This window comes from Triticum aestivum, chromosome 5D, assembly GCF_018294505.1.
Source record: "Triticum aestivum cultivar Chinese Spring chromosome 5D, IWGSC CS RefSeq v2.1, whole genome shotgun sequence".
Classification (NCBI taxonomy): domain Eukaryota; kingdom Viridiplantae; phylum Streptophyta; class Magnoliopsida; order Poales; family Poaceae; genus Triticum; species Triticum aestivum.
In genome coordinates this window covers 385,309,264-385,333,693 of record NC_057808.1, presented here as the reverse complement: position 1 = coordinate 385,333,693, position 24,430 = coordinate 385,309,264, and the positions used below count along the sequence as shown (strand labels likewise).

At 46.2% G+C, this 24,430-nt stretch overlaps 2 protein-coding genes across 2 annotated transcripts; one reads left to right on the top strand and one right to left on the bottom strand.

Moving 5' to 3' along the window:
- Positions 1-3,729: 3,729 nt before the first annotated feature.
- On the bottom strand, positions 3,730-6,695 carry LOC123121987 (uncharacterized). The gene is made up of 5 exons (XM_044542095.1): positions 6,425-6,695; positions 6,158-6,350; positions 5,902-6,063; positions 5,750-5,813; positions 3,730-4,258 (listed from the first exon to the last, which is right to left on the bottom strand). Exons 1-5 carry the CDS (start codon positions 6,635-6,637, stop codon positions 4,075-4,077), a joined length of 816 nt encoding a protein of 271 aa, XP_044398030.1. The 5' UTR covers positions 6,638-6,695; the 3' UTR covers positions 3,730-4,074.
- Positions 6,696-9,835: 3,140 nt separating this feature from the next.
- On the top strand, positions 9,836-12,639 carry LOC123121986 (wall-associated receptor kinase 4). Its single transcript, XM_044542094.1, has 3 exons — positions 9,836-10,889; positions 11,019-11,186; positions 11,315-12,639. The coding sequence occupies exons 1-3, from the start codon at positions 9,992-9,994 to the stop codon at positions 12,388-12,390; spliced, it is 2,142 nt and encodes a 713-aa protein (XP_044398029.1). The 5' UTR covers positions 9,836-9,991; the 3' UTR covers positions 12,391-12,639.
- Positions 12,640-24,430: the final 11,791 nt, after the last annotated feature.

Sequence of the window (24,430 nt, the reverse complement as noted above, 5' to 3'; positions counted from 1 at the left end):
GACATGGACAGAAGTGCCCGTGTAACATCAGAGAGCTCCTCTCTTCCTAAGGAAAGATAGAAATTTCTTGCCCGAGCTTCAAAGTAAATGGTGATTTGCCGGAAAACCAATGCACGAACTAAGATAATTCGATCTGTTAGCATCACACATCTCAAATTGCACAGGGAGATTTTATTCTTCATCAATATCAATCATTGTGAGATCAGAAGGTGAATGGCAGTGAATCCTAACCTCCCCACACTCCCGTTCGATCTATGAGAGTGTGACCAGCATGGATTGCATCGGGAGGGGTGGGGGTGGGGAAATTGTAGTAGGTGGCAGCAGCGCCACCGAGGATGAACAGGGTGTAGGCACCGACGTATTTGAGGCGGTCGACATTGAAGGAGACAACGGAGGACACATACGTTGTTCTCGGAGTTGGGGCTGCTGCTGCGGGAAAGAGATGAGGTAGCGGAGGCTTGGTGCACGAATGACTCCGATTGCGAACTTTGTGGAAGCCGTCGTCGGAGGCGACTGCATCGGCATCATACTTGCCAAGGTATAACTCAGGATGAATTGGAAGGGGGCGGAGTAGATGGTGAGGAAGAGGGGATCGTGGTGGTGGTCAGCGATGCGGCCTGAGATGCGTTGGGGGCAGACGGCGCCGACTGCAGTGACCTCTCCAGATCCTTCTTCTTTTTTCTTGATATGGCAAGATGAGGTGAGAGGGAGAGATGGCTGAACGTGAGAGGCAGGGGGTTATCTAAACTAGGAGTGGAGTGTTTTTTTTTAGCAAAACTAACATAGTTTGTCTCAGATGCGTTGGATGTAAATCGAATGGTTGTAAATGAAGAATGAGAGATACAACATCATCACCATTTCATAGGAGTGGAGATATCCGGGTACGCGCGTACGAATTTAGCATCTCACGACGTAGCTAGCTAGCTTAGGGCAGTCCACAAGCAACGGCGGCGGGACGGCGTACGGGTTCGAACTTCGCGGTCGATCGCGCGAACCAAGTGCCGCGCGTCACCGATCGATCCATGGCGTGCTGCGGCTTGTCCCCTGGTGCGGCTCTCGTCGCCGCCACGGTGCCGGCGCCGTCCTCCTCTCGCCGCCTCGCGCACACGCCGGTCCGCCTCCCGGCCCTCCGGACTGCTCGCTCCCTGACGCTGGTGAGCACCGCTCGCAATCCTTGTTATATCAATCCATGTATAGATGTATACGTAGGTTCGTTGGCGATCTTGACTAGACTCGACTCTTACCGGTCTCGTGTAGAGCTGCGCCCGTGGCCACGGCAGCATGCCCGTGCTTCCCTGGGCGCCGTCGAGCTACGACGAGCGCTTCAACCGGGATCACGACGCCGACAAGGAGGCGGCGGCGGCGCTGGTGGACAACCTGAAGCACATGCTCTCCGTCCGGACCATCTTCGACGTGGAGGACTACCACGTCGGCATGCCTTTCGGTGCGTAGGAATACACGCGCATGATGATTATGTACTTATTTTGGTTTTTATGGCTTATCTTAGAAATTTGTTTTTTGTTTTGTTTTATAAGTTCTAATTTTATTGCTTTCCATCATAGTATGTTCAGGTTTTGAGGTGCATTAAATCGTTGCATGGAAGATTAAAAAGAGAGCTAACCAATTCCTCTAAAAAAACTCACCAATGCGTAAATGTTTTTGATCATTTATTGGCCATGCATGGATGCATTGTAATTAATGCATTGATAACACATAATTTTTTAAGAAAAAACGGACGCGTTAGTTGAGTTATTTTGTAACTACAAAAGTGAGATTTCTCAATTGAGCCTATGGAGTAACTGCAACACAAGTGATTAACATTGGTGTGCGCGTGAGCAGGAGCCCTCCTGGCGTGCATGGGGCTGTGGCAGGTGTGGAAGATGGATCCCTCCACATGCCTCGACTTGGTGCGTGGGGCTATGGCAGGTGTGGGAGATGGATCCCTCCTGGCGTGCGTGGGGCTGTGGCAGGTGCGGAAGATGGATCCCTCAACGTGCCTGGACTTGGTGCTCGCCTACGCCTTCTACAAGCTCAGTGTCCTCGTGGCCGACGTACGAAAACAGGGCTTTTGCAACGACCTTATCACCCGGGTCCAGCTCGGCTAGTCGCCACTTTCTGTTGATCCCTTATATAAGATCCCATGTGAAAATATGGCTTCCTCTTCTTTATGAGCTGAGCTAAACTGAACTTTTCGTGATGAACGCACAGTCATTGCCCTCACAATGGCCTTCAAGGACATCCACAAAAGCATTGTGCCCCTTGATTACATCAGGTAATCATTATTAATTCGTGCGTTTCATTGAGCCTGGTTACGATTACAGTTCAAAAATGCCGATGTGTTAACCAGGGAGCTGAGCTGATGTATGCATGTGTCGTGCAGGGTTCCTGTTTTCTTCCTTTATACCGTGTCGGTACTTGCGGACTTGAGCGGCATGAAGAAGCTCGTGAGTCCTCTCTTCAATTTCTTGTTGGCGTTATCCAAGACCAAACCCGGGAGACGCGAGCTGATGCGCATCCTGGTATTTGATGACTTCAACTACATACGGGTGCTCATGCTATGTGGAGGTGGGCCAAAGACGGTGGGCGTATCGGAGGCCCAACAGATGGAGGTGAACCAAACACTGGATCGGCTGCTTCGTCTGATTGATGAGCACATTGAGCCAGAGCCAGAGAAGGGCGTACTGGCTGCCGAATGGCTGATGTGCCAAATACTAGTTCTGCTGCCTCGTGTGAATGGTAAGATGCTTGGGCTAAAGATGGAGGGTGCACCCGATGCCCGACCAGTGGAGGTGGATCAAACCCTAGCTCTGGTGTCTCCTGTGAACGATGAGGTGATTGGGGTCAAAGATGGAGGGCATACCCGATGACCAGACAGTGGAGGTGCACCAAACACTAGCTCGGGTGCCTCGTGTGAATGATGAGATGATTGGTTCAAAGATGGAGGCCATACCAAATGTCCAACGGATGGAGTTGGACGAAACACTAGCTCATGTGCCTCATGTGAATGATGAGATGACTGGGCCAAACTTTGTCTACGAGTAAGGAAGATATAAGTAATGCTACTATGAATCTCAAGGAGAGTTTGATCCTGGCTCAGAATGAACGATGGCGGCATGCTTAACACATGAAGTCAAACGGGAAGTGGTGTTTCTCGTGCCGCGGGTGAGTAACGCGTAAGAACCTACCCTTGAAGGGGAAAAACAACTGAAAACAATTGCTAATACACTGTGGGCTAAGGAGCAAAAGAAGAAATCCGCCGAACGGATATGTAGAATATCCTTTTAGAGTTTGTTTTCATGTTTTTTCATTCATAACTACTCTCCTTTGTTTCTAAATATAAGTCCTTTTAGAGATTTCACTATGAACCACGTACGGATGTATATAGACATATTTTGAAGTATAGATTTACTCATTTTGCTTCATCTGTAGTCCATATTGAAATCTCTAAAAGGACTTATATTCAGGAACAGAGGGAGTAACATGCATCTTTCTATACTTCAGGGTTTGCCAGTGAACGATTGGGCCTTCTACCCCATTTTTTTTAAAAACAAATCAACATCGATCTCAGGTACTGTAGCGTTGGGGTGCTGCGATCCGTCGCATGTACTTACTTATATCCAGATACTGTACATGCACGGTCACACACAATCTTGGATTGTACTCCAAACAAGCACACCCTGCACTTGCAAACATCAGATAACAGCTGGTAGATGTATGTATAATAACCACTACAGAATTTCAGTAAGATTTATAGGAAAAAGGGGCAAATTTGTATCTAAGATAAGTTTGATACTGGATTTATAAGAGAAGGAGAAACTATGTAGATATTCATCTAAGAGGTGGCTTGTACAGATGAGAACTTATACGCACATATATTACAGACTGGGGCTCCCATATTCTACGCCCCAACAAAGGGCTTGTTCGGATGAGGCGCTACTACACTGAACCCCTTGAACTAAACAAAATTCCTTGCAAACCTCTAGGAGTTTGACCCGATACATGCCCATCCAGAAAATACCCAAGGGGATGCAGTCCCATTCTCATGCATGCCCATCAAGAACCTGAGCCTCATAACTAGTTCTTAGAATCGTCATAGGGAGAGACATAGCCAGGCAACCACATAATCCTGTATATCTCTTGAAGCCCACCTCTGGTTTTCAACAGATTAACAAAATAGACCAAGCCTTGCCTTCCATATTTCTTCACGCCAGCAACATCGAACAGGAATGCACAAATGTAGAGGAGGAGAACCGGCATCCTATGTCATGAAACTATATTCAGTTACTGATTGAATGAGCCATATCCAAAAGAAATGCATGAGAAAGATAATTGTATTGTTTCATCTAACTGACAAAGGTCAGAGCCAACTCCACTCTATATCATATTGATACAGCAGATACAAAATTTAGATGCTTACATGAAGTATGGCTCGGGAATGCATGTTCTACACAGAGTTTAACCAAGACTTGGCAGACTACTGAAATCTGATTACAAACATGTATATATCTAGTAGATAAGATACATAAGAAAATTGACAGATAGAACAGAAAGAGTGCTATCCTCTGTTGGGAGGATTGTACTTATCAAGACCATGGCACCGCTAACAAACACTAAGTATATCATATGTTCAAGTTAAAGCTCCAATATTAGGCCACAAAGTAAGCTTGGCAAAATTTCCAGCAGAGGCACATACGATTTAGACCAACCATGGTGAATGGCAACTCAATGACTGAATGAGATGGCATGACACGTTGAAAGGAAGCATTAGACAGTTTGTGGTTTGCACATTTGTACTCTTTGCATGCAGTGCAATGAGAGGAATGCAGTTTAACAATACATCATGCCTTCTTGGACAAACAGAATTATGAACTGCATTCTCAAGGGGGGAGAGAATGTGGCGATTAAAGATTTCCTGACATACTGGACATGAAGCTGAGTTATCAGGGTTCATGTGGCTGTGAAAACATTGTACTATCTTGTTGCAGGCCATTTATGCTAGGCTAACTGCCCACACCTCATGTGTTGATTAATGTGTGTGACTCATATGCAGTCTGAATACCTTTGCCCTTCTCAAGAAGCAAAGTTTAACTGGGGCAGCGGACATGCAGACAACGAAATCCAATAAGGGCAAGAAAAATTGTATCTACATCTTTCTCATCCATCACTCATCTAGGGCCTGTTCGGTAATCACCCGCTCCCAGAATCTGTGGAGCAGGGAAACCACAACTCCTTCGATTTGAACAGCAGCTCCGCCAACTCTGCTCCCGGAGTTGTGGAGCGGAGGGATACCGAACAGGGCGCTAGTATGTAAGCCTTACTGTTTCCACTTTGTATATGAATTCAACATCATGGATATATATTGTTCTAGTCCCCTTACACATATTATTTTCTAGGGCTATAATGTTTCCCTAAAAATCGCATTTCCAACACAAGGTGCTTGTGGACACCAAAAAGCATTAGCTACCGCTGTATGGTGGACCTATAGGTCCTGAAACATAACTCCTATGATGTTGTACTGTTGGTATATCAGCTTGACAAGTTATCAAAGCTCTAAAATGTTAATGAAAAAAGATGCATAAAAAACAGAATTATGTGATGTACAAACTAGAGGGTAAGTTGCCATTCTAGAGTTTGTAATTCAATGTTAGAAGAATGATATCTGTTGTTCCAAAAATGCAAGTGATGATTTGGGACGAAACTGCCGTACCTGACTACTAAATGATTTAATAGTTAGACAATACATACTGACCTAATAACATCCAGGAGGACATAGTTTTTCTTGATGTCCTTCCAAACCATGATAAGTATGGTACCTACAATGAGAAGGAGATCCAATGAATGTCCAATAATATGGCTACAAACTAGTATAACTGAAAACCAATTTAAAAAATAAAGAAATACCGAATTTCAGCCGCGTAATCAGGCTGTTGGACTTGTGGCTTCTATGTAGCTCCGAGGACACAACACTGAGCTTGTAGAAGATGAATGCGAGCATGGCATCAACAAATATGGAAGGCGCCGTCTTCCACAGTTGGTAACAGCCAACGCATCCAAGAAATGCACCTGCAACTAAACATAATCACTACAATGCGATGGGTTCGGCAGACAGCAAGTCAAAACAATGAACATACACCAGAGCAATTGAAATCAAACGAACCAAACAGGATGCCCAGCTGATAATCCTCAATGTCGTAGACACGGCGGAGCGAAAAGAGTTCCCCTAGATTGCGAAGCTGCGGCCGGAACATGCGTCCGAACTCCGTCTTCAACGCCTCCCATTCCTCGTTCCTGGTATTCTTCTTACTGACGCGCGGCACCTCCAAATCAGGAGAAGGACAGGGGGAGCAACGCTGCAGAGGCAGTGCCTTAGAGCTTATGCACCCGAATGAACAATGGAGTTTGGGAACCCGGAAGAAGATCTTACCACTGGCCACGGGCATGAAGCGCCGACGCGGTGGGGGTGGGAGTTGGGCGAGAGGGAAACCCTAAGGCTCAGCTCCCTGGCCCCAGTTCCCGCAGCAAGAAGGGCGCTGCGGCCGTTGAAGGCTCCGCTCCGAGCAGCCGTTGTCCTCTGAGCCGTCAGGTAGGCGCCACCGCAGCCGCCGCCGCCGCTGCCGCCGCACCGGACAGCCAACATCGCAACGGTGTCTCCTCTGCGCTCCCCGCTACCGCTTCAGTGGAGACGGACACGGGAGAGGCCCTATTCGGCTCCTTCAGCACCGAATCTTCGATCTGGGCTCGCTAGAGGATCAAGTGGGCTTTATTCGCGAAGCCCATTAGCCGAACTGTCTGTTTCGTGTCGTTAAACTTCTTCAGCGACTGGACTGTTTCGATGAAAAAAAATGTTGCAAAAAAAATTTAAATAGCTCATGCTTACAAGTTATCTGGTGTAGCTGGGGAAAGACCTTGGAAGTGAGACATATGCTTAAAAACAAGAAAACACTACCACATGGTATAGTCTTTAGATATTTTTTGATCTATTTGAAAATTAGGTTCAATTGCTTGATCACTGATGAAAAAACTGTGGCATGTTTCTTAAAATAAAAATTGTTCAAAGACTTTTTAAAAAGTTTGTGTAATTGAAAAAAGTTCATCAATTTTTAAAAATAGTTCACAAATTTGGACAAAAAAGTTCATAAATTTTGAAAAAAGTTCATTTAATTTGTAGGAAATTCTTTGATTTCTTAAAAAAGTTCAACAAATTTGAAAACATTCGTCGAATGTAAAAATCGTCGATCTTCAAAAAAGTTCATCAGAAAATGAAAAAAGTTCATTGATTTTCAAAAAGTTCATAAAAAAAAGGAAAAGGTTCATCAATTTTAGAAAATAGGTCATGAATTAGAACAAAATTATCGAATAAGGAAGAAGAGAAAAATGATTTAAAAAAAGAATCAAAAAAGGAAAAATAAAAGAAGAAAGGAAACAAAGGGCAATGATACCATGTACCGGAGTTAAAACAACACCCAACGATGGGGAGACATGAGACACTCAACCATTGCCATTCATCTGTGCAACATGTCATCTAATGATCATTTGGTGTTCCCAAGATGAAATGGAGAATTCTCGGAGGCATGCCACGGTACAAACCAGAGACCCAAAAGATGATTGTCACTCCATGCATGTGTCTCCACAATTGGATTCGTCATACCAAGTTACACGATGAGCATTTTGACAAGTTTGACAATGATGCGTATGTGCAACCTCCATTACCATGCCAACTCTCTACTACCAAAAGATGACGGTACCATGACCGCACACGTGAGGCTATTACTAGCAATCTTGTACCTTGAATTATTCCTTCTATTTGTAGTTGGCCCCTTTTGTAACGAACCAAACTTTATAACCATTCTAATTGTAATATTTACCACTATGATATTCGTAAATCATTTTTGTGTTCATATTTGACGAGAGACTGTTTGAAACAACTAAGTGTTAGCAATTCAGCACACATTTTTAGTTCAGGTACATTATATAAATTTCAGCACAACTCATCGCACATTCTGAGACAACAATCTCGAAAAAGAACTGGGCCCAAGAATCTGATTCTGGAGAATTAAAAGCTGAAAAGAACTGGGCCCAAGAAGGCCACCCGCAACTTCGACGAGGCGTGGGTCACCATCATCGTGAACAACCACAAGTGAAATGTAGGAGATGGTGTTGTCATTGTGATCAAGAAACAATTGCTTAAAATAATTACCATTTGTAACACATGGCATCATGCTCTCTATTATTGTATCATCCCCTCTCTTAATCTCTCTAAGACCATTCGTGTACATTATCATACCCAGGGCACACCTGTCCTCTCTTATTCTCCCCTCGTATTCATACTCAATCTACCCAACCAAACTCTCAATCACACTGGGTGTCCAATTATCCATGTCATACTAATCATACCGGATTGAGTGTCGGCTGCAATATTCTCCATGGTTGCTAGTTCCAGCAAAATAACCACCATGATTCATCTCGATTGAGAAGTGATTATTGCATTTTTTTCCCTACAACAATAGATCATTTATAACCCTTTTGCATTTCCACAAAAACATTACTCCCTCCGTCCCATAATATAAAAACATTTTGCAAGCTAAATCAACTTGTAAAACATTCTTATATTATGGGCCGGAGGGAGTAGTATCGAAAGCATGCCTATTTCCCCAACAAGTGTAAATGCCAATGTCCCAAAAGCATAATGATATAACGCAAACATGCTCATGTGTGTTTATGTATACAAAAACATCATTTTCCTTAGCCCACTGGCTTTTAATCAATACCCCAATTTTCTCAAATCAACAAACCCACAATTTCCGAAACCCTAAATCCAAAAACTCAGATTTCCCCCAAATTAATGTCCATGATGAGTCAATACATTTCACATGCCCAAAATCCATGAGTTTGAAACCTTAAGCCCACCGAATCCCCAATTTGTTGTCCTGCATAGCCCTCACCTCGAGCACATCATTTGTGGCATAATAGATAAGGCGGCGAAAACCCTAACCTTGAGCCAATGTTTCCCTCCCGCCGCCAGGAAATCGTGTAAAAGAGGGGTCTTTGGAATCATATCATAAAGCGGTGATGAAGGTCCCTCCCTCCGACATTTTGGAGCAAGTGGCACATCACCAAGCCTTCTCCCAAACGACGCATATGAGGGCGCATCGACGTTGGAAGACAAGCTCATCTCACTGTCATTGGAGCAAGACGAGCTGCTCCAACTTGATCGCCTCATGTTTCGACACCTCCCCGAACAAAATGGCAAAGGACATAGGTAGGAGTGGAACGGTTAGTGTGCGAAGGGGGTAATGGGTTTTATGCCATTCGGTCCACGCTGTCCAGCCAAGAAGTGTCGCCCATGTATAGCGATTAAAATATTCCACTTTATGCCAAGTTAGCAGAATACTGTAGACAAACGAGCGGGGTGACTATAGTGAACAACTTAAACCCCCTCTATACCAGCAAGAATAAAAACCTCTGTAATAGTACTTCCTCCGTCCCAAAATTCTTGTCTAGATACGGATCCGTATCTAGACAAATCTAAGACAAGTTCCGTATCTAGATAAATCTAAGACAAGAATTTTAGGACGAAGGGAGTAGTATTTAGGGTAAGTTAAAATCGAGCGACCAAAGGAATAAGACACAAGCTCAAGTTGAAGTTGAAGTACTATTGATCAATTTTACTCGTATTTATTCGGCCCGCAGCGCCTATTGACCATTTCCACACGCAGTGCGTTAAGTTAAGAAGTTATATCATGTCAGATATTTCTCAACAAAAAAAAGTTATGTCATGTCAGATAGACAGCTCCGGGCGAATAATGGTTCGATGTCTCCCCGTCAACGAAGCTGCTGGTAAGGACGTGTCGTCCTTCCATTGCCGCTCTCTGGTCTCTGCGTTTCTTTTCTTGACATCTTCCGTCGATCACCAATCAAATCCAGGTGCTCTGCTCATACACCAAAGGCGGTCCATCCAGGCAGCCGCCGCTAAGCTTTGACTGCAGCAAGAATGGCAATGTTTGCCGTTCTGCTGCTGCTGGCAGCGCCGCTGCTTCCACCCGCAGCAGCGCAGCAGCCGCCGGGGTGCCGGCGGCAGTGCGGCAACGTGACCGTCCCCTACCCCTTCGGAATCGGAGCGCGCTGCCACCGTGCCGAGGACCGTGGATTCCGGCTCGAGTGCGACGACACGCGCCACCCACCGCGGCTGACCGTGGCCGGCTATGGCCACGAGGTGGTCGCCATCTCGCTCGCCTCTGCCGAGGCGACCGTGCTGCTCAACGCCAGCCGCGCCTGCTACGACCGCACCTCCGGCTCCGGCCGCGTGCTTGGCCGGCGGGAGTACCCCATGGCCCTCAACGGCAGCGCCTTCCTCTTCTCGTCCATGAAGAGCAAGTTCGTGGCCATCGGCTGCCCGGACCTGGCCTACTTCGTGGACGACGGAGGGTACTACGTGACCGGGTGCATGTCGGTGTGCCGGCCGTCGGAGCGCGCGCTGCCCGGGTCGTGCCGGGGCGGCGACGGCTGCTGCCAGAGCAACATCCCGCTGGGGCTGGCCTCCTACCGCCCGCACGTCCGCAGCTTCGGCCGGCGCCAGCAGCAGCAGGGAGGGACGTTCCTGGCCAACTCCACGGGCTGCGCCTACGCGTTCATGGTGGACGCCTGGTGGTTCTGGTACGCCGGCTCGCACTTCAACAGGACGGGCGACTTCGCCGTGCCCGTCGTGCTGGACTGGGCCATCAGAGGCGCCGGCGCCGGAGGTTCCTGCGCCACCGTGCGGGAGAACGCGACCGCCTACGCGTGCCGGAGCGCGCACAGCGTGTGCCTGGACTCGAGCAACGGTCCGGGGTACGTCTGCAACTGCACCAGCGGCTACGAGGGGAACCCCTATGTCCTCGGCGGCTGCAACGGTACTACTCGTATACTCTGTTCCCAAAATTCTTTTCTCGTCGATCAGCACTTGCTCATCGGTGGCTTATGATCCTCTCCCGATTTTTTTGTCGAACTGACGAATTTTGTCAAACTGACTCAAACGGAAGATGTGGACGAATGCGCGGAACATGATTTGTACCCGTGCTACGGTGTGTGTACCAACACGCCAGGCAGCTACCTCTGCACATGCCCCAAGGGATGGAGTGGAAACGCTACCGTGCAGGATGGTTGCCACCAACAAGACAAATTCACATTAGCGCTGAAGGCCGTCACAGGTACAACATGCTTGAGTCGTTAAGTTTCGTTTAAAAACACGAATTTGACAGAAATTCATGGGCACTTGCAATTGTACATGTGTACTACTAATAAAACAGTTTGTACCAATTATGAACAATTTGTTCAGGTGTAAGCATAGGAGTGTTCATGGTGATCCTGGCGTGCTTCTGGGCACACCTGAGTCTTCAGAAGAGGAGGATGCTCAGAGCGAAGCAGAGGTTCTTCGAGCAGAACGGTGGGCTCCTCCTGCAGCAGCACCTGGGTTCACTGGCCAGCTCCGGCGTCGCATTCAAGATCTTTTCCGAGGAGGAAATCAAGAAGGCCACCGGCAACTTCGACGAGGCGCAGGTCCTCGGCCGAGGAGGCAACGGCGTGGTCTACAGGGGCGTCCTCCCCGGCGCCGGCGGCTCCACCACCGTTGCCATCAAGAGGTCCAGGGTGGCCGATGAGAAGCAGCTCAAGGAGTTCTCCAAGGAGATGCTGATCCTCTCGCAGATCAACCACAGGAACGTCGTGAAGCTGCTCGGATGCTGCCTCGAGGTCGAGGTGCCCATGCTCGTCTACGAGTACGTCCCCAACGGCAGCCTCCACCGCTACATCCACGGCGACGGCAAGGGCCAGGCGCCCATGCCGCCGGGGGAGCGCCTGCGCGTCGCCGTTGAGTCGGCGCACGCGCTCGCGTACATGCACTCGTCCGCCTCGCCCCCGATCCTGCACGGCGACGTCAAGTCCGCAAACATCCTGCTCGACGGCGAGCTCACCGCCAAGGTCTCCGACTTCGGCGCGTCAAGGCTGGCGCCCGTCGATGAGGCCCAGGTGGCCACGCTTGTCCAGGGAACCTGCGGGTACCTCGACCCGGAGTATCTGCTCACGTGCCAGCTCACCTGCAAGAGCGACGTGTACAGCTTCGCGGTGGTGCTGCTGGAGCTCCTCACCGGGAGGAAGGCGTTCTGCCCGGACGGCCCCGAGGAGGATGACACCAGCCTCGCATTCTCCTTCGTCACGGCTGTGCAGGGGGGACGACACCGGGAGATCATGGACGGAAGTGTCAGGGAGAAGCTCGGGGACGAGGTGATAGACGACGCCGCGGAGCTGGTTATACGGTGCCTGAGCTTGACCGGTGAGGAGAGGCCGACAATGATGGAGGTTGCCGACAAGATCGAGAGATTGAGAAGCTGCGCATGCAGAAATGCAACCGTATAGAAAAAATATTAGTGGGCAAATGTTTAACTATTTTCTAAATATTTTTTTGCGAGTAAATAGTTGGGACTTGGGACTGACGGGAACTGGTGTTCTCGGGTACCCGGGCACCCTATATGCGCAAAAAAGTTATTAATTCCAAAAAAATCCAAATCTTGTTTGGAATCAAAGATGATCAGGCATTGTACTCGTATAAAAAGTTTGGACAAGAAATGATTCCGATTGATTTTAGGGTAAAAAAGACAAGTTTATGACGACAATATAGCGTGTATAGTACTTGTATATAGCGTTTTTTTTGCCAAATCTTCGACCCTGGGTGCAACAAAAGTCATTCTCCGACGAATCTTTTTTTTTTTTGCGAGGGCCGAAGAATCTTTTTGTACGACTACAATACTTGATCATGTTTGATACCAAAAAAGGTTTGGAATTTTTTGAATTACTAAATTTGTTTTGCATATAGGGTGCGCTGGTACCCAGGTTCTCCTTCGTATTTTTCGACTTGGGACCCATTATAGTATATATTTTCCTATTCCCGCAGCCCGACCACATCAGCAAGTCAGGCTGCCACGTCACGAGCATGCACGAAACCTCACTAATGAGTACTCCCTCCATCAATATCTGTCCTTAATTACTTGTCGCAAAAAATAGAAATTGATGTATCTAGAATTAAGAATATATCTAGATATATTCATTTGTGTGACAAAGTAAAACTCTTATATTTTAGGACAGAGGTAGTGCAACCATTCGATTTACTATCTCAACATATCAACATAACCATGGATGTTTGATCTTGCGTGAGCATGCGTCTGGGCCTCTTGTGGCTGATGTGTCTTAGACTTTGGTTCCTTTTGGTTGTTGATACTGGTTCTGAGGGTGTCACTAGGTTTTCGCCCCATGGTAGGCTGCTTGATGACGAGTGTTTATCATAAATTTTTCAGTGATGCGTTGAACTCGCATTCCCCCTTTCTGGTTTCCTTCCAGTTTGACAAACTATTGTATTTCCGTTATGAAAGTAATGGAAAGAGGTTATGGCCGGTTCAATGGATGTTTGATCTATACACTAAGAACATCTCTAGTTCTCTGACATCCATCATGTACTAGTACATTCCAAGTGAATCTCATTGTATTAACTTGTGGCACGTAATTTTTATGTTCAAATTCTAAATCTATTTGATTTCTTGATTTCTAAATATTTGAAATCCGCCTAATCTTCCTAGACACGTAGTCATGCCCCATCAGCAAGTCATGCCCCATCAGCAAGTCATGCATGTTTGGAACATGCCATAAACCCTGCTAGCAAGCATTAGCAGCTTCGATGTAATCCCTGGTTTTCTGGGCTGCAGTTTGCACTCAGATAGGTTACCGCTGAATGAATAAGCCGGAGAGCGGAGCTTTAAAAAATAGGGTGTGTCTAGGGCACATTTAGATGTGCTCTAGTTATTGCACATCTAAGTGAGTGAATTAAGTATAGAGAGAAAGAGAAAGAAAAGAAATATCTACACGAATCTTAACATAAGATCAATAACATAGGACTTAGATGTGCAATACTTATAGTACATCTAGATGTGCTTTAGCAAAACTGTAAAAAGAAAAACATAAGCCAAACCTAATTGATCTCGTAGCCGATTGATATTCTGAATATATATAAGCCCGAGGGCATTCTGCTGGTGGAAAGGCGCTCCTCCCAGTTCAGCTCATCGACATGGCGCCCGAGGTCTCCTCACCCCTCCCTCGGCAGGACGTGCTGGAGCTTGCCGCTGCCTGTGACGTGCCCGCCTCGGCTCTCCTTGATGACAGCGCATGTGTCTAATGTTGCGTTTTCAACTGTCAGCCCCGGATCCCCTCGCGGTCCTTCTCTGCCGTCGCGCTTCGGCTTGTATCAGTCTGTCGTCTGTATCCCGTTTTAGTCCTAGCTTTGCTCCGACCATAGGTCTTAGCTCTTCTGAGCTTGGTCGCAGCCTCTTTCCTTTGCTACTTTCACGTCTAGTTGCAGCTGTGGGTCTCAACCTGGCTGTACTTGGCCTAGACTTGCTCCATGTATCTGTTTGTAGGTGGCCCTGTCCGGCCATGTTTCGTTATGTTTTCGTTGCCCTTTATGGTTTTCATGAATTGTAAAACTCGTTTCATCTCTTGGAATGTTCGTGGTCTCGGTAGAAACAAAAAATGTACTGACGTCAAAGCTGCTCTCTTCGGCCTCGACCCCTCTTTTATTTGCTTGCAAGAAACAAAGCTTGATGATATCTCTACTTTCAAAGCCAGCTCCTTCTTACCCACTAGGTTGAAATCATTCCATTTCTTGCCTTCAAATGGTTCTGCTAGAGGAATCCTAACAGCTTGGAACGATCAAGACTACTCCTGCACTTCTGTCACTGCTCTTAAGTTCTCCTTAACCTTACACTTCTCGGCCAGAGCTAGCAACGATGATTTCTCGATCTCTAACATTTATGGTCCTTGCGTCAGCTTTGAGAAGCAAGCATTTGTTGACGAACTTCTTCTCTTAGGCTCCTCTGTAACCGGCCCCTGGGCTCTTTTAGGCGATTTCAACTTTACTCTAAAGCCCAACGTGCGCTCGAATGACAACTTTAACCATTCCGAAGCCTTGCTCTTCTCGTCTACCTTAAACCGTCTTAATCTTCAGGAGCTTCCCCTTCTCGATAGGCTATTTACTTGGTCTAACCAACAAGACTCCCCGACTTTGGTGCACTTGGATAGGGCTTTTGTCAACACAGCTTGGAAATTCCTCCTCCCGGACTCCACACTCACGCCCGCTTGCCGGTCAACTTCTGATCATGTGCCGCTTGTTATCATTGCTGCGTCCAAAGTTCCCACGCCTTCAGTCTTCCGGTTCAACAACGGCCTTCTGCACTTACAACCTTTCATGAACATCATTTTGCAAATTGGAATAGTGTTGTCCCATCTACCCACTTGGGCCACTTATGTCTCAAACTTAAGAGAGTGCGCACAGCTGCTAAGGCCTGGGCCAAGCAAGCTAGATCTCCTCTTGTGATCACTAAAAACTGCCACACGGTCATCACCTTCCTAGACAAAATAGAAGAATTCCGCTCGCTCTCCTCCTTAGAACGCTCTCTTCGCACGCAGGTTTCTCTGTCCCTTCACCGGCACAACGCCCTAGCTGCTGTTTACTGGCGGCAACGGGCTAAAATCAAGGACTGTGTGCTCGGTGATGAGACACGGACTACTTCCACCTTTGCTCTACGATCAGGCTGCGTAAAAACCAAATTAAATCCCTCAACATAGATGGTAGCGAGGTCTCTTCCCACTCCGGCAAGCATCGTGCTCTTCGTGACTACTTTAAACTTGTCATTGGTACCCCTATAGCCTGTTCTATTCCTCCGAATCTAAACGAGCTAGTATCCGGTTCTCGTCTAAGACCCTCTCAGTCTCTCGATTTGGCTCGCCCCTTCTCTCTCGAGGAGATTAAAACGGCTCTCTTCGACATGAACGATAATGCTAGTCCCGGACCAGACGGTTTTGGGCCAGCTTTCTACAAGGCCAATTGGGACCTAGTTAAAAACGACCTTCTATTCCTTCTCAACAGTTTCTACTCCTGCTCTGCAGATCTTAGGCGTATCAACAAAGCTTACATTATCCTCATCCCCAAAAAACCTGGCACAACTGACCCTGACCAGATGCATCCGATTTCCCTTCAAAACTGCTCGGTCAAACTCTGCTCCAAGTGCCTTTCTATTAGAGTTCAACCGGTTATTCGTGATCTTGTCCATGCGGATCAATCCGGCTTTATCAAAGGACGGTGTATCTCGGAAAACTTCATTCTCGCAGCTGATATTGTGCAAGCTTGCCACAAAAGAAAATGCCCGGCCTTAGTCTTAAAATTGGATTTTAGGAAAGCCTTTGACTCTGTCTCTTGGGAGAGTCCTTATCGTATCCTTCAAGCCAAAGGCTTTTCGGAATCTTGGATTCGTTGGATTATGATGCTGAACAACACTGGCCAATCGGCTATTCTTCTTAACGGCGTTCCCGGGAACTGGATTCAATGTAAAAACGGTCTCAGACAAGGCGACCCCATTTCACCTTACCTCTTCATCATTATTGTCGATATCCTCCAACGCATGATCCTAGAGGCCTCAGCTCAGGGGCTGCTGCAGCACCCAATTGTTCCCAACTCGCCATGTCCTGTTCTTCAATACGCGGATGACACTCTAATTATCATAAAGGCAGACGAAGATAACCTTGCCTCCCTAAAATCTATCCTGCTCAATTTCTCCCTCGCCACGGGTCTCCACATTAATTTTGCTAAAAGCACTTTTGCTCCAATCCATGTTGACCCTTCTGTGGCCGCTCGCATGGCAAGTATGTTGGGTTGCTCGGTCGCTACTTTCCCGCAGAACTATCTTGGTCTCCCTTTGTCTACCCACAAACTTCGTCTAATAGATTTCCACCCGTTAATTGCTAAGGTTGACAAAAGGTTAGCTGGTTGGCGAGGACACCTTCTCTCTGCGACCGGTAGGGCAGTTCTTGTCAACTCTGTAATTCGAGCTCTTCCCACCTATGCTATGAGCGTTATGCTGCTTCCTGTTGGTTCTATTCAGGAGATTGACAAGCGGTGTCGTGCTTTCTTTTGGGCTGGCGATGACCACGTGAATGGGGGTCAATGCAAAGTTGCTTGGGCAGACGTCTGTGCCCCCACTAAGAAGGGCGGCCTGGGCTTTAGATGCCTTCGTACTCATAATATTTGCCTGCTTCTAAAATCCCTCAGTAAAATACACCAACCCGGTCTTGGCTCTTGGGACTCTTGGCTGGCCTCCACGTATGGCTGGGAAGGCGGGCACTACATTGGTGACACTCATAGACTACACACAATAGTTTGGAAGGACCTCCTGTCTGGTCTCCCTTTCTTCCGCTCTATTACCCACGTCAAGATCGGTAACGGTGTCTCAACCGCGTTTTGGTTGGATCTATGGATCGGCAACGATACCTTGGCTGCTCGCTTCCCAAGTCTTTTCTCCCATGTTACAAAACCTAATGTATCTGTTGCATTTGTTCTTTCGGCGGAGGATCTTCGTCTTTCGTTACAACCACGTCTGACCATCGCTGCTACTAACGAGCTTCTTTGCCTGCGTACTGTTTTAGCCACAGTTAACTTGATGCCACAGGTGCCAGATAACCGTTTATGCAGGATCAACGATAAGCTTCTTTCTGTTGCTTCTGCGTATGGAGCTGCTTTCTCATCTTGGCCGGATGATTAGTTCTCTGAATTCATCTGTAGGAAGAACTGAAGGAAATATGCCCTAGAGGCAATAATAAAGTATTATATATTTCCTTATATCATGATAAATGTTTATTATTCATGCTAGAATTGTATTAACCGGAAACATAATACATGTGTGAATACATAGACAAACAAAGTGTCACTAGTATGCCTCTACTTGACTAGCTCGTTAATCAAAGATGGTTATGTTTCCTAGCCATAGACATGAGTTGTCATTTGATTAACGAGATCACCTCATTAGGAGAATGACGTGATTGACTTGACCCATTCCGTTAGCTTAGCACTCGATCGTTTAGTATGTTGCTATTGCTTTCTTCATGACTTATACATGTTCCTATGACTATGAGATTATGCAACTCCCGTTTACCGGAGGAACACTTTGTGTGCTACCAAACGTCACAACGTAAATGAGTGATTATAAAGGTGCTCTACAGGTGTCTCCAAAGGTACTTGTTGGGTTGGCGTATTTCGAGATTAGGATTTGTCACTCCGATTGTCGGAGAGGTATCTCTGGGCCCACTCGGTAATGCACATCACTATAAGCCTTGCAAGCATTGTGACTAATGAGTTAGTTGCGGGATGGTGTATTACGGAACGAGTAAAGAGACTTGCCGGTAACGAGATTGAACTAGGTATCGAGATACCGACGATCAAATCTCGGGCAAGTAACATACCGGTGACAAAGGGAACAACGTATGTTGTTATGCGGTCTGACCGATAAAGATCTTCGTAGAATATGTGGGAGCCAATATGGGCATCCAGGTCCCGCTATTGGTTATTGACCGGAGACGTGTCTCGGTCATGTCTACATAGTTCTCGAACCCGTAGGGTCCGCACGCTTAACGTTACGATGACAGTTTTATTGAGTTTTGATGTACCGAAGGAGTTCGGAGTCCCGGATGAGATCGGGGACATGACGAGGAGTCTTGAAATGGCCGAGACGTAAAGATCGATATATTGGACGACTATATTCGGACTTCGGAAAGGTTCCGAGTGATTCGGGTATTTTTCAGAGTACCGGAGAGTTACGGGAATTCGTATTGGGCCTTAATGGGCCATACGGGAAAGGAGAGAAAGGCCTCAAAAGGTGGCCGCGCCCCTCCCCATGATCTGGTCCAAATTGGACTAGGGAAAGGGGGCGCCCCCTTCCTTCTTTCTCCTTCCCCCTTCCCTTCTCCTACTCCCACAAGGAAAGGAGGAGTCCTACTCCCGGTGGGGCAAAAACAGCCTCAAATGCATCATCTGTAAATTATTTGGTTGCCTGCATCTAGGGTCTTAGGTAATACACAAGTACATTTTGTTTGGTTGCCTACATTGACCCAAGCGGCACATGAACATGGTGTTTGGTTGCATGCATGAGGTATGATTAAGAGCTAGCACTTGCACTTAGCACACAGGGTTAAGAGCTAGCAGAGGGAGGGGAAGAAAAAATGCAGTGTGCGTCGGACAATGGCGACTGCCGTGGATAGTGGCCGTGGCGCCATGGTATCATCAGTGCAGTGGATGAGAGATGAGGCCGAGATGATCGACGCCGGAAACGACTCCAGTGTAGTAGGGCGAGAGAGAGGAGGCAAGATGATCGACCCCGTCGGTGGCGCGGCGAACTGCAGTGTGCACGGAGGCAGAGGACACAAGAAAGCAGTGTGCGCGCCATTGCAACGTCAGTGCAGTAGGAGGACGACAGAGAGTAGGCCGAGATGAGCGACACCGGAAACGACTCTAGTGTAGTAGGACGTGGGCAAGGAGATCAAGGGGAAGTGCGTCGGCATCGAGAGGGACGAATAGGAGGGCTCTGAGTAGAGGACAGAGGAGCTTGACATGACGGCTGCAGTGTAGTAGGTTGCTGTTCAAAAAGAGATGAAGCTACGATCGTCGAAACCAAAAATTTACAACACGAATGTTGTGTGGAACTGCGAGATTTGGTCAAAGGAAATTTTAAACGATCGGTCGTGCGCGACGAATGTGGCAATTCGTCTAGAATAGCTTCAAACGGAAAGATGAAATTACGAAATTACGGCCGACGAAATTACGAAATTACGAACCGATCACCTGAATGGAACCGTAGCATTGAGGTGCATCTTTTTCGTGTAGAGCTTACCTCGAATCGAAGCATCGTTGTGTAGATCGGAAGATGTTAGGAAGAACAGAATTAAAGAGAAGGCTACAAGATAAGCAACTGCCGATCCGAGCGTTTCCAGCGAGCAAGACCCAAGTGTGCTTTAAAGTTCGTGCCATGCGGGCCACACAGTAAATACAAGCTACCAAATTAGCCACTTTCTTCCCGCGCCGACCAGGCTGGGCCTAGTGCAAATAACCAAACACGTTCGTAAAGTTTTGTGTACAAAAACATACGTCGTAGGTAATTATAGTTGATTTATTCATAAGTTGTTAAGTTTCATTGTACAAACAGAAAGTTGGTGTGGGATGTGCGGAACAAGTTTCGGAATTGCGACGCAGATGTGCGGTCAACGAAGTGCTTACGTGCGCCCATGTGCACCTGCAAATTTCTCGTCTCTATGCCCGCTTTCATGGTGTTCGACAAAGTGCTTTCGCCCTATTCCACTGCTTCCCATGTACACTGTGCAACCCAGCGTAAGACACTGTGCAACTAGGCTACTCCGAAGGCTAGCACTGCCTCATTGTCTTTTTTTTAGGGATATGTATATTTTTTGTTCTCAAACTCTTTCGAGAGTTTAGAAATCGTCCCTCAACTCAAAACTGAATAGTTTTCGTCCCTCAACTATCAAAACCGGATAATTTTCGTCCCTCACGCCGCTTCGGGCGTTCGCGCGCATGAACAGTAAACTGATGAACAATAATTTAATAAAAATCAAAATAGTAAAGAAAACTGAAAATTTGTGGGATCAAAGTTCCTCGGGTGCGCAAGGTGCGTGGATTTTTTGGGTGCTATTTAGACATTCCAGGAGCTCGTGACAAAGGAAAAACCATAAATATGTACGTCAGTAAATAGTAAATTCAAAAAAATAGAAAACAAATTCAAAAAAATATGAAATTGTTGACATACAAGATGCTTGGGTGCTCAATGTGCCTGCAAAATTTTATGGTGTTTGGACATTGTGGGAGCTCGTGGAAAAAAAATTGGCTGGGAAAGAAACTTTGAAAAAGTGCACTATTTTTTTTTGCTAGAGCTCCTCCTATGTCATTTCAGCACGAAAATATGCAAGCACCTTGCACACCCAAGCACCTTTGATGCCAAAAAATTTCATATTTTTTTGCTATTTTTTTAATTTACTGTTCATCGACGTACATATTTACAATTTTTTCTTTGTCATGAGCACCTGGAATGTCCAAATAATATGAAAATTTGTACACACCTTGCGCACCCGAGGAATGTTGATCCAACAAATTTTCAGATTTTTTCGAATTTACTGTTCGTCGGTTTACTGTTCATGGCGGACGAAAACCGCCCGAAGCGGCGTGAGGGACGAAAACTATCCGGTTTTGATAGTTGAGTGACGAAAATTATCCAGTTTTGACTTGAGGGATGATTTCTAAACTCTCGGAAGAGTTCGAGGACGAAAAATATACTTATCCCTTTTTAAAAGTTAAACGCCCTTTGGCACTTCATTCATTAGGCGCTAGCATGTCTGACTGTAGATAAACAGTCAGCCAGCCAGGGATTGTTTCATACAATTGTTGAATGACAGAATGATGTAAAGTATGCCTAGCTAAGCAGTAAGCAACCAAGTTAGTAAGGCTACTTGAAAACCACAGCTTGAATCCCTGTAACAGAACACTCATCTACTTCATCTCTCTTATAAGGTGGAATCCACTCGACTTCTATGATACCTCCCAGAGACACTGTATCTCTTGACAGTCCGTCTCAATCACAACGTGCTGGAGTCCCATCCCATGCGCCATAGCTAGCGCATCTCTGCAAGCAAGGACTTCAATGGACAAAGGGTCGGTGACACCCTTGTACCGTGCGCAACCCGCTCTCACAAAAGAGCCATGATGATCACGGGCAATAAAACCTTTGACCTGGCGTGGTGTGGGCGACATGTTGATGTGTCATCAAGCACACGACACGGCACTCCATGTCGCGTCCTTCCCATAACGGCGCCGCCCTTCGAGACGTATGCTTAGCGGGCCTTGGTCGGTGTGAAAGATTGGAAGCACAAACCACTGGGCGGAGATGCGTGCATGATATATATAGATCGGTTGATATAGAAATTAAATACTCCTACGGTGTTATATTAGTTCGCTACAAAACACACGATTGTTAGTGATGAAAATCCTTGTGACGGAGAATGAACTGTCACGTAGATCATTTTTTGTGATGGCGACATCACAAGTTGATGCCCCCTCCGCTGCCCCTGACATCTTTGGTGATGATTCCATCTTATTTTGGGTGACATATACGAAAATGTTGGAAGGGTCATTTTTTAAAATATATACAAAAATAAGTAATTGTTTACTTATTTTGTGGCATGTCCTTTATTAAATATCTGGAAATTGCATGAAATACGGATCGTCCGATTCCTTCGTAACAAAGGACTTGGGAAGAGTGGTAGAACAACTTAGGGATGTGCACGACTATCACGTCCTCGGCGAGGCTACAGGGTTGCGGAAAATGAGTTTACAAATTACTAATCATAGGTACCACTTACATATAAGACCGACCCATAACTTATTTCCATAAGAAGATAGCACACTTGTTGAGAATAGTAATACATATCTTCAGCAAACTTTAAAATACATTAAAAAGTACATTATCTACATTTCCTGAGGCCTACTGCTCCTCCACCTTTAGTATCTGTGATTGTTCCTCCCGTACTGTTCCTTTCGTTATGCAACACTTGTGCTCCACTCGGCCTTGTCCTGAGCTAGGACTAAGCCTTTCTTAATGTTGACAATGCGCTTCCATATATCGCAGCATGGATATGTGTCCTTTGCTATGTAGTCGATTTGCGTGCGGCACAGTGACATAGCCCAACATTGGTGAAGGCTCTTATCAAAATCGCTCTTTAGGGTACATATTACTAATCAATGATTGTTGTCGCAACATCCGCAGGCAAATATTTATGATTGCCTTTGTCGGGCACAATCTATACCTTCTAGATGTCGATGAAGTTTGTAATGATGCCCCAATAAGACAACTTGCGTTTATCACTATCGATGCAAAATGCAGCAAATGTGGAGCCTCCATCAAGGAGGAACCGGATAAGTTCTGTTTACCCCTTGTGACATGCATACCTGGTACAGGAGACAGTTCTGACCACAGCACAACTGGATCAGGGTTGTCTTCTTCTCTTCACCCTGGCTATTGGGTGTGTACTCAACGTCTATGTCGACGATATTATCTTCGTGGCCTCGCAAATACACCTTGCATTGTGATATCCAGCGGTTAACGCGGCTGTGGAAGTTAGTGTGCAAGATGTGGATCGTGTACATGTCATGGGCTTTGATGTCGTATTCCTCGATGAACGGTGCTCATAAGACCGAGAACTCCATCTGTTCGTCGGGCTTGTGGAGAAAGCGAGTGCGAGACTGAGATTGGGAGAGGGCAAGTTTGAGAGAGAGGAATGGGGAATAAGATGTGTTGGTTACTTACTAGAGGGGATTTGGTAACCGTTGTTCGAGGAGGCAAACAAGGAGGCGAAAACAGACGAGGAGGCAGATGAAGTAGGCGCCCTCCAACGTCGATCTAGGGTATCTGGTGTTTCAAGGCAGGTGAAGTATCCAACATCGATCTAGTGGCGTATGGTGTTTCGAGTTAGACGAGGAGGCACACGAAGCAGTGGTCGTACATTGTCGATCCAACACCCATTAAACTTATTGCGTTGTTTAGAATTGAAAGCAAAATAGAAGAAAAGACGAGCCAAATCTAGTTTGACCCCCGATGTACTATATGGCTATAATATGTTTCTTTCCAACTCTTTTCGAATGTGCTCAAACTATTTCTCATATGACCCCATGCGTAATTTGAACCCTCATAGCTTGTGAAGTGCTCAAAGTACTATGAACGTGTAAAACATTCTGAAAGTTCTCAAACTAGTATTCTTAGAAGTCTTTGTGAATAATTTTGAAAGTGCTCAAACTACTTTTTGACAGTGCTCTCAAAAAATTGTGAAAGTGCTTAGAGTATTATCAATGCATATGCAAAATAATCAGAAAGTGCTCAAACTATGTTTGAGATGACCCCATGCATTTTCTTGTAGGTTATTATGTGCTCAAACTATTTATCTTATCAAAGAACATATCCAATATTCTGGAAGTGCTGAAACTACTGTTCCGGAAAGTCTTTGTGAATACTTCTAAAAGTGCTCAATCTAGTGCTTCCGAAAAATTCTAGATAAAGATAACAAGTAGAAGAACTAATAAAAGTAGATAACATGAATAAAACTACGGTTGTGTTTCCTGCAATGAAGAGATTAGGCGCAGAGAGATTTCAGCTCATGGTAAGAATTTATAAAGTGTGCCAGTGTGACGGTAATACCAGTTACCTTGTATTATACTCATAGCATTTGATATAAGTGTTCTCTAGGCGGTTCTCCCTAGGGTTATGAAACCCCTCCGCGAGGGATTATATTTCATTCTTTGGCGCCGCTTCTCCTTGCCACAGAGTGGTCGCTTCCACAATTAAGGTCCTTAGACTAGAACCAATCATTAAGTTCAGTGGATCACCGTTATCTCATATTGTCTTCGGTCCTCATAGATATCTCCACCTGTCACGTCAGAGGTCACAGATTTCCTAAACAATACGTGCTACCTGTGTAGGTCTTGAGACCATGTTGCCTGGGCTCTTAAATTGGACAACACGCATAGGGT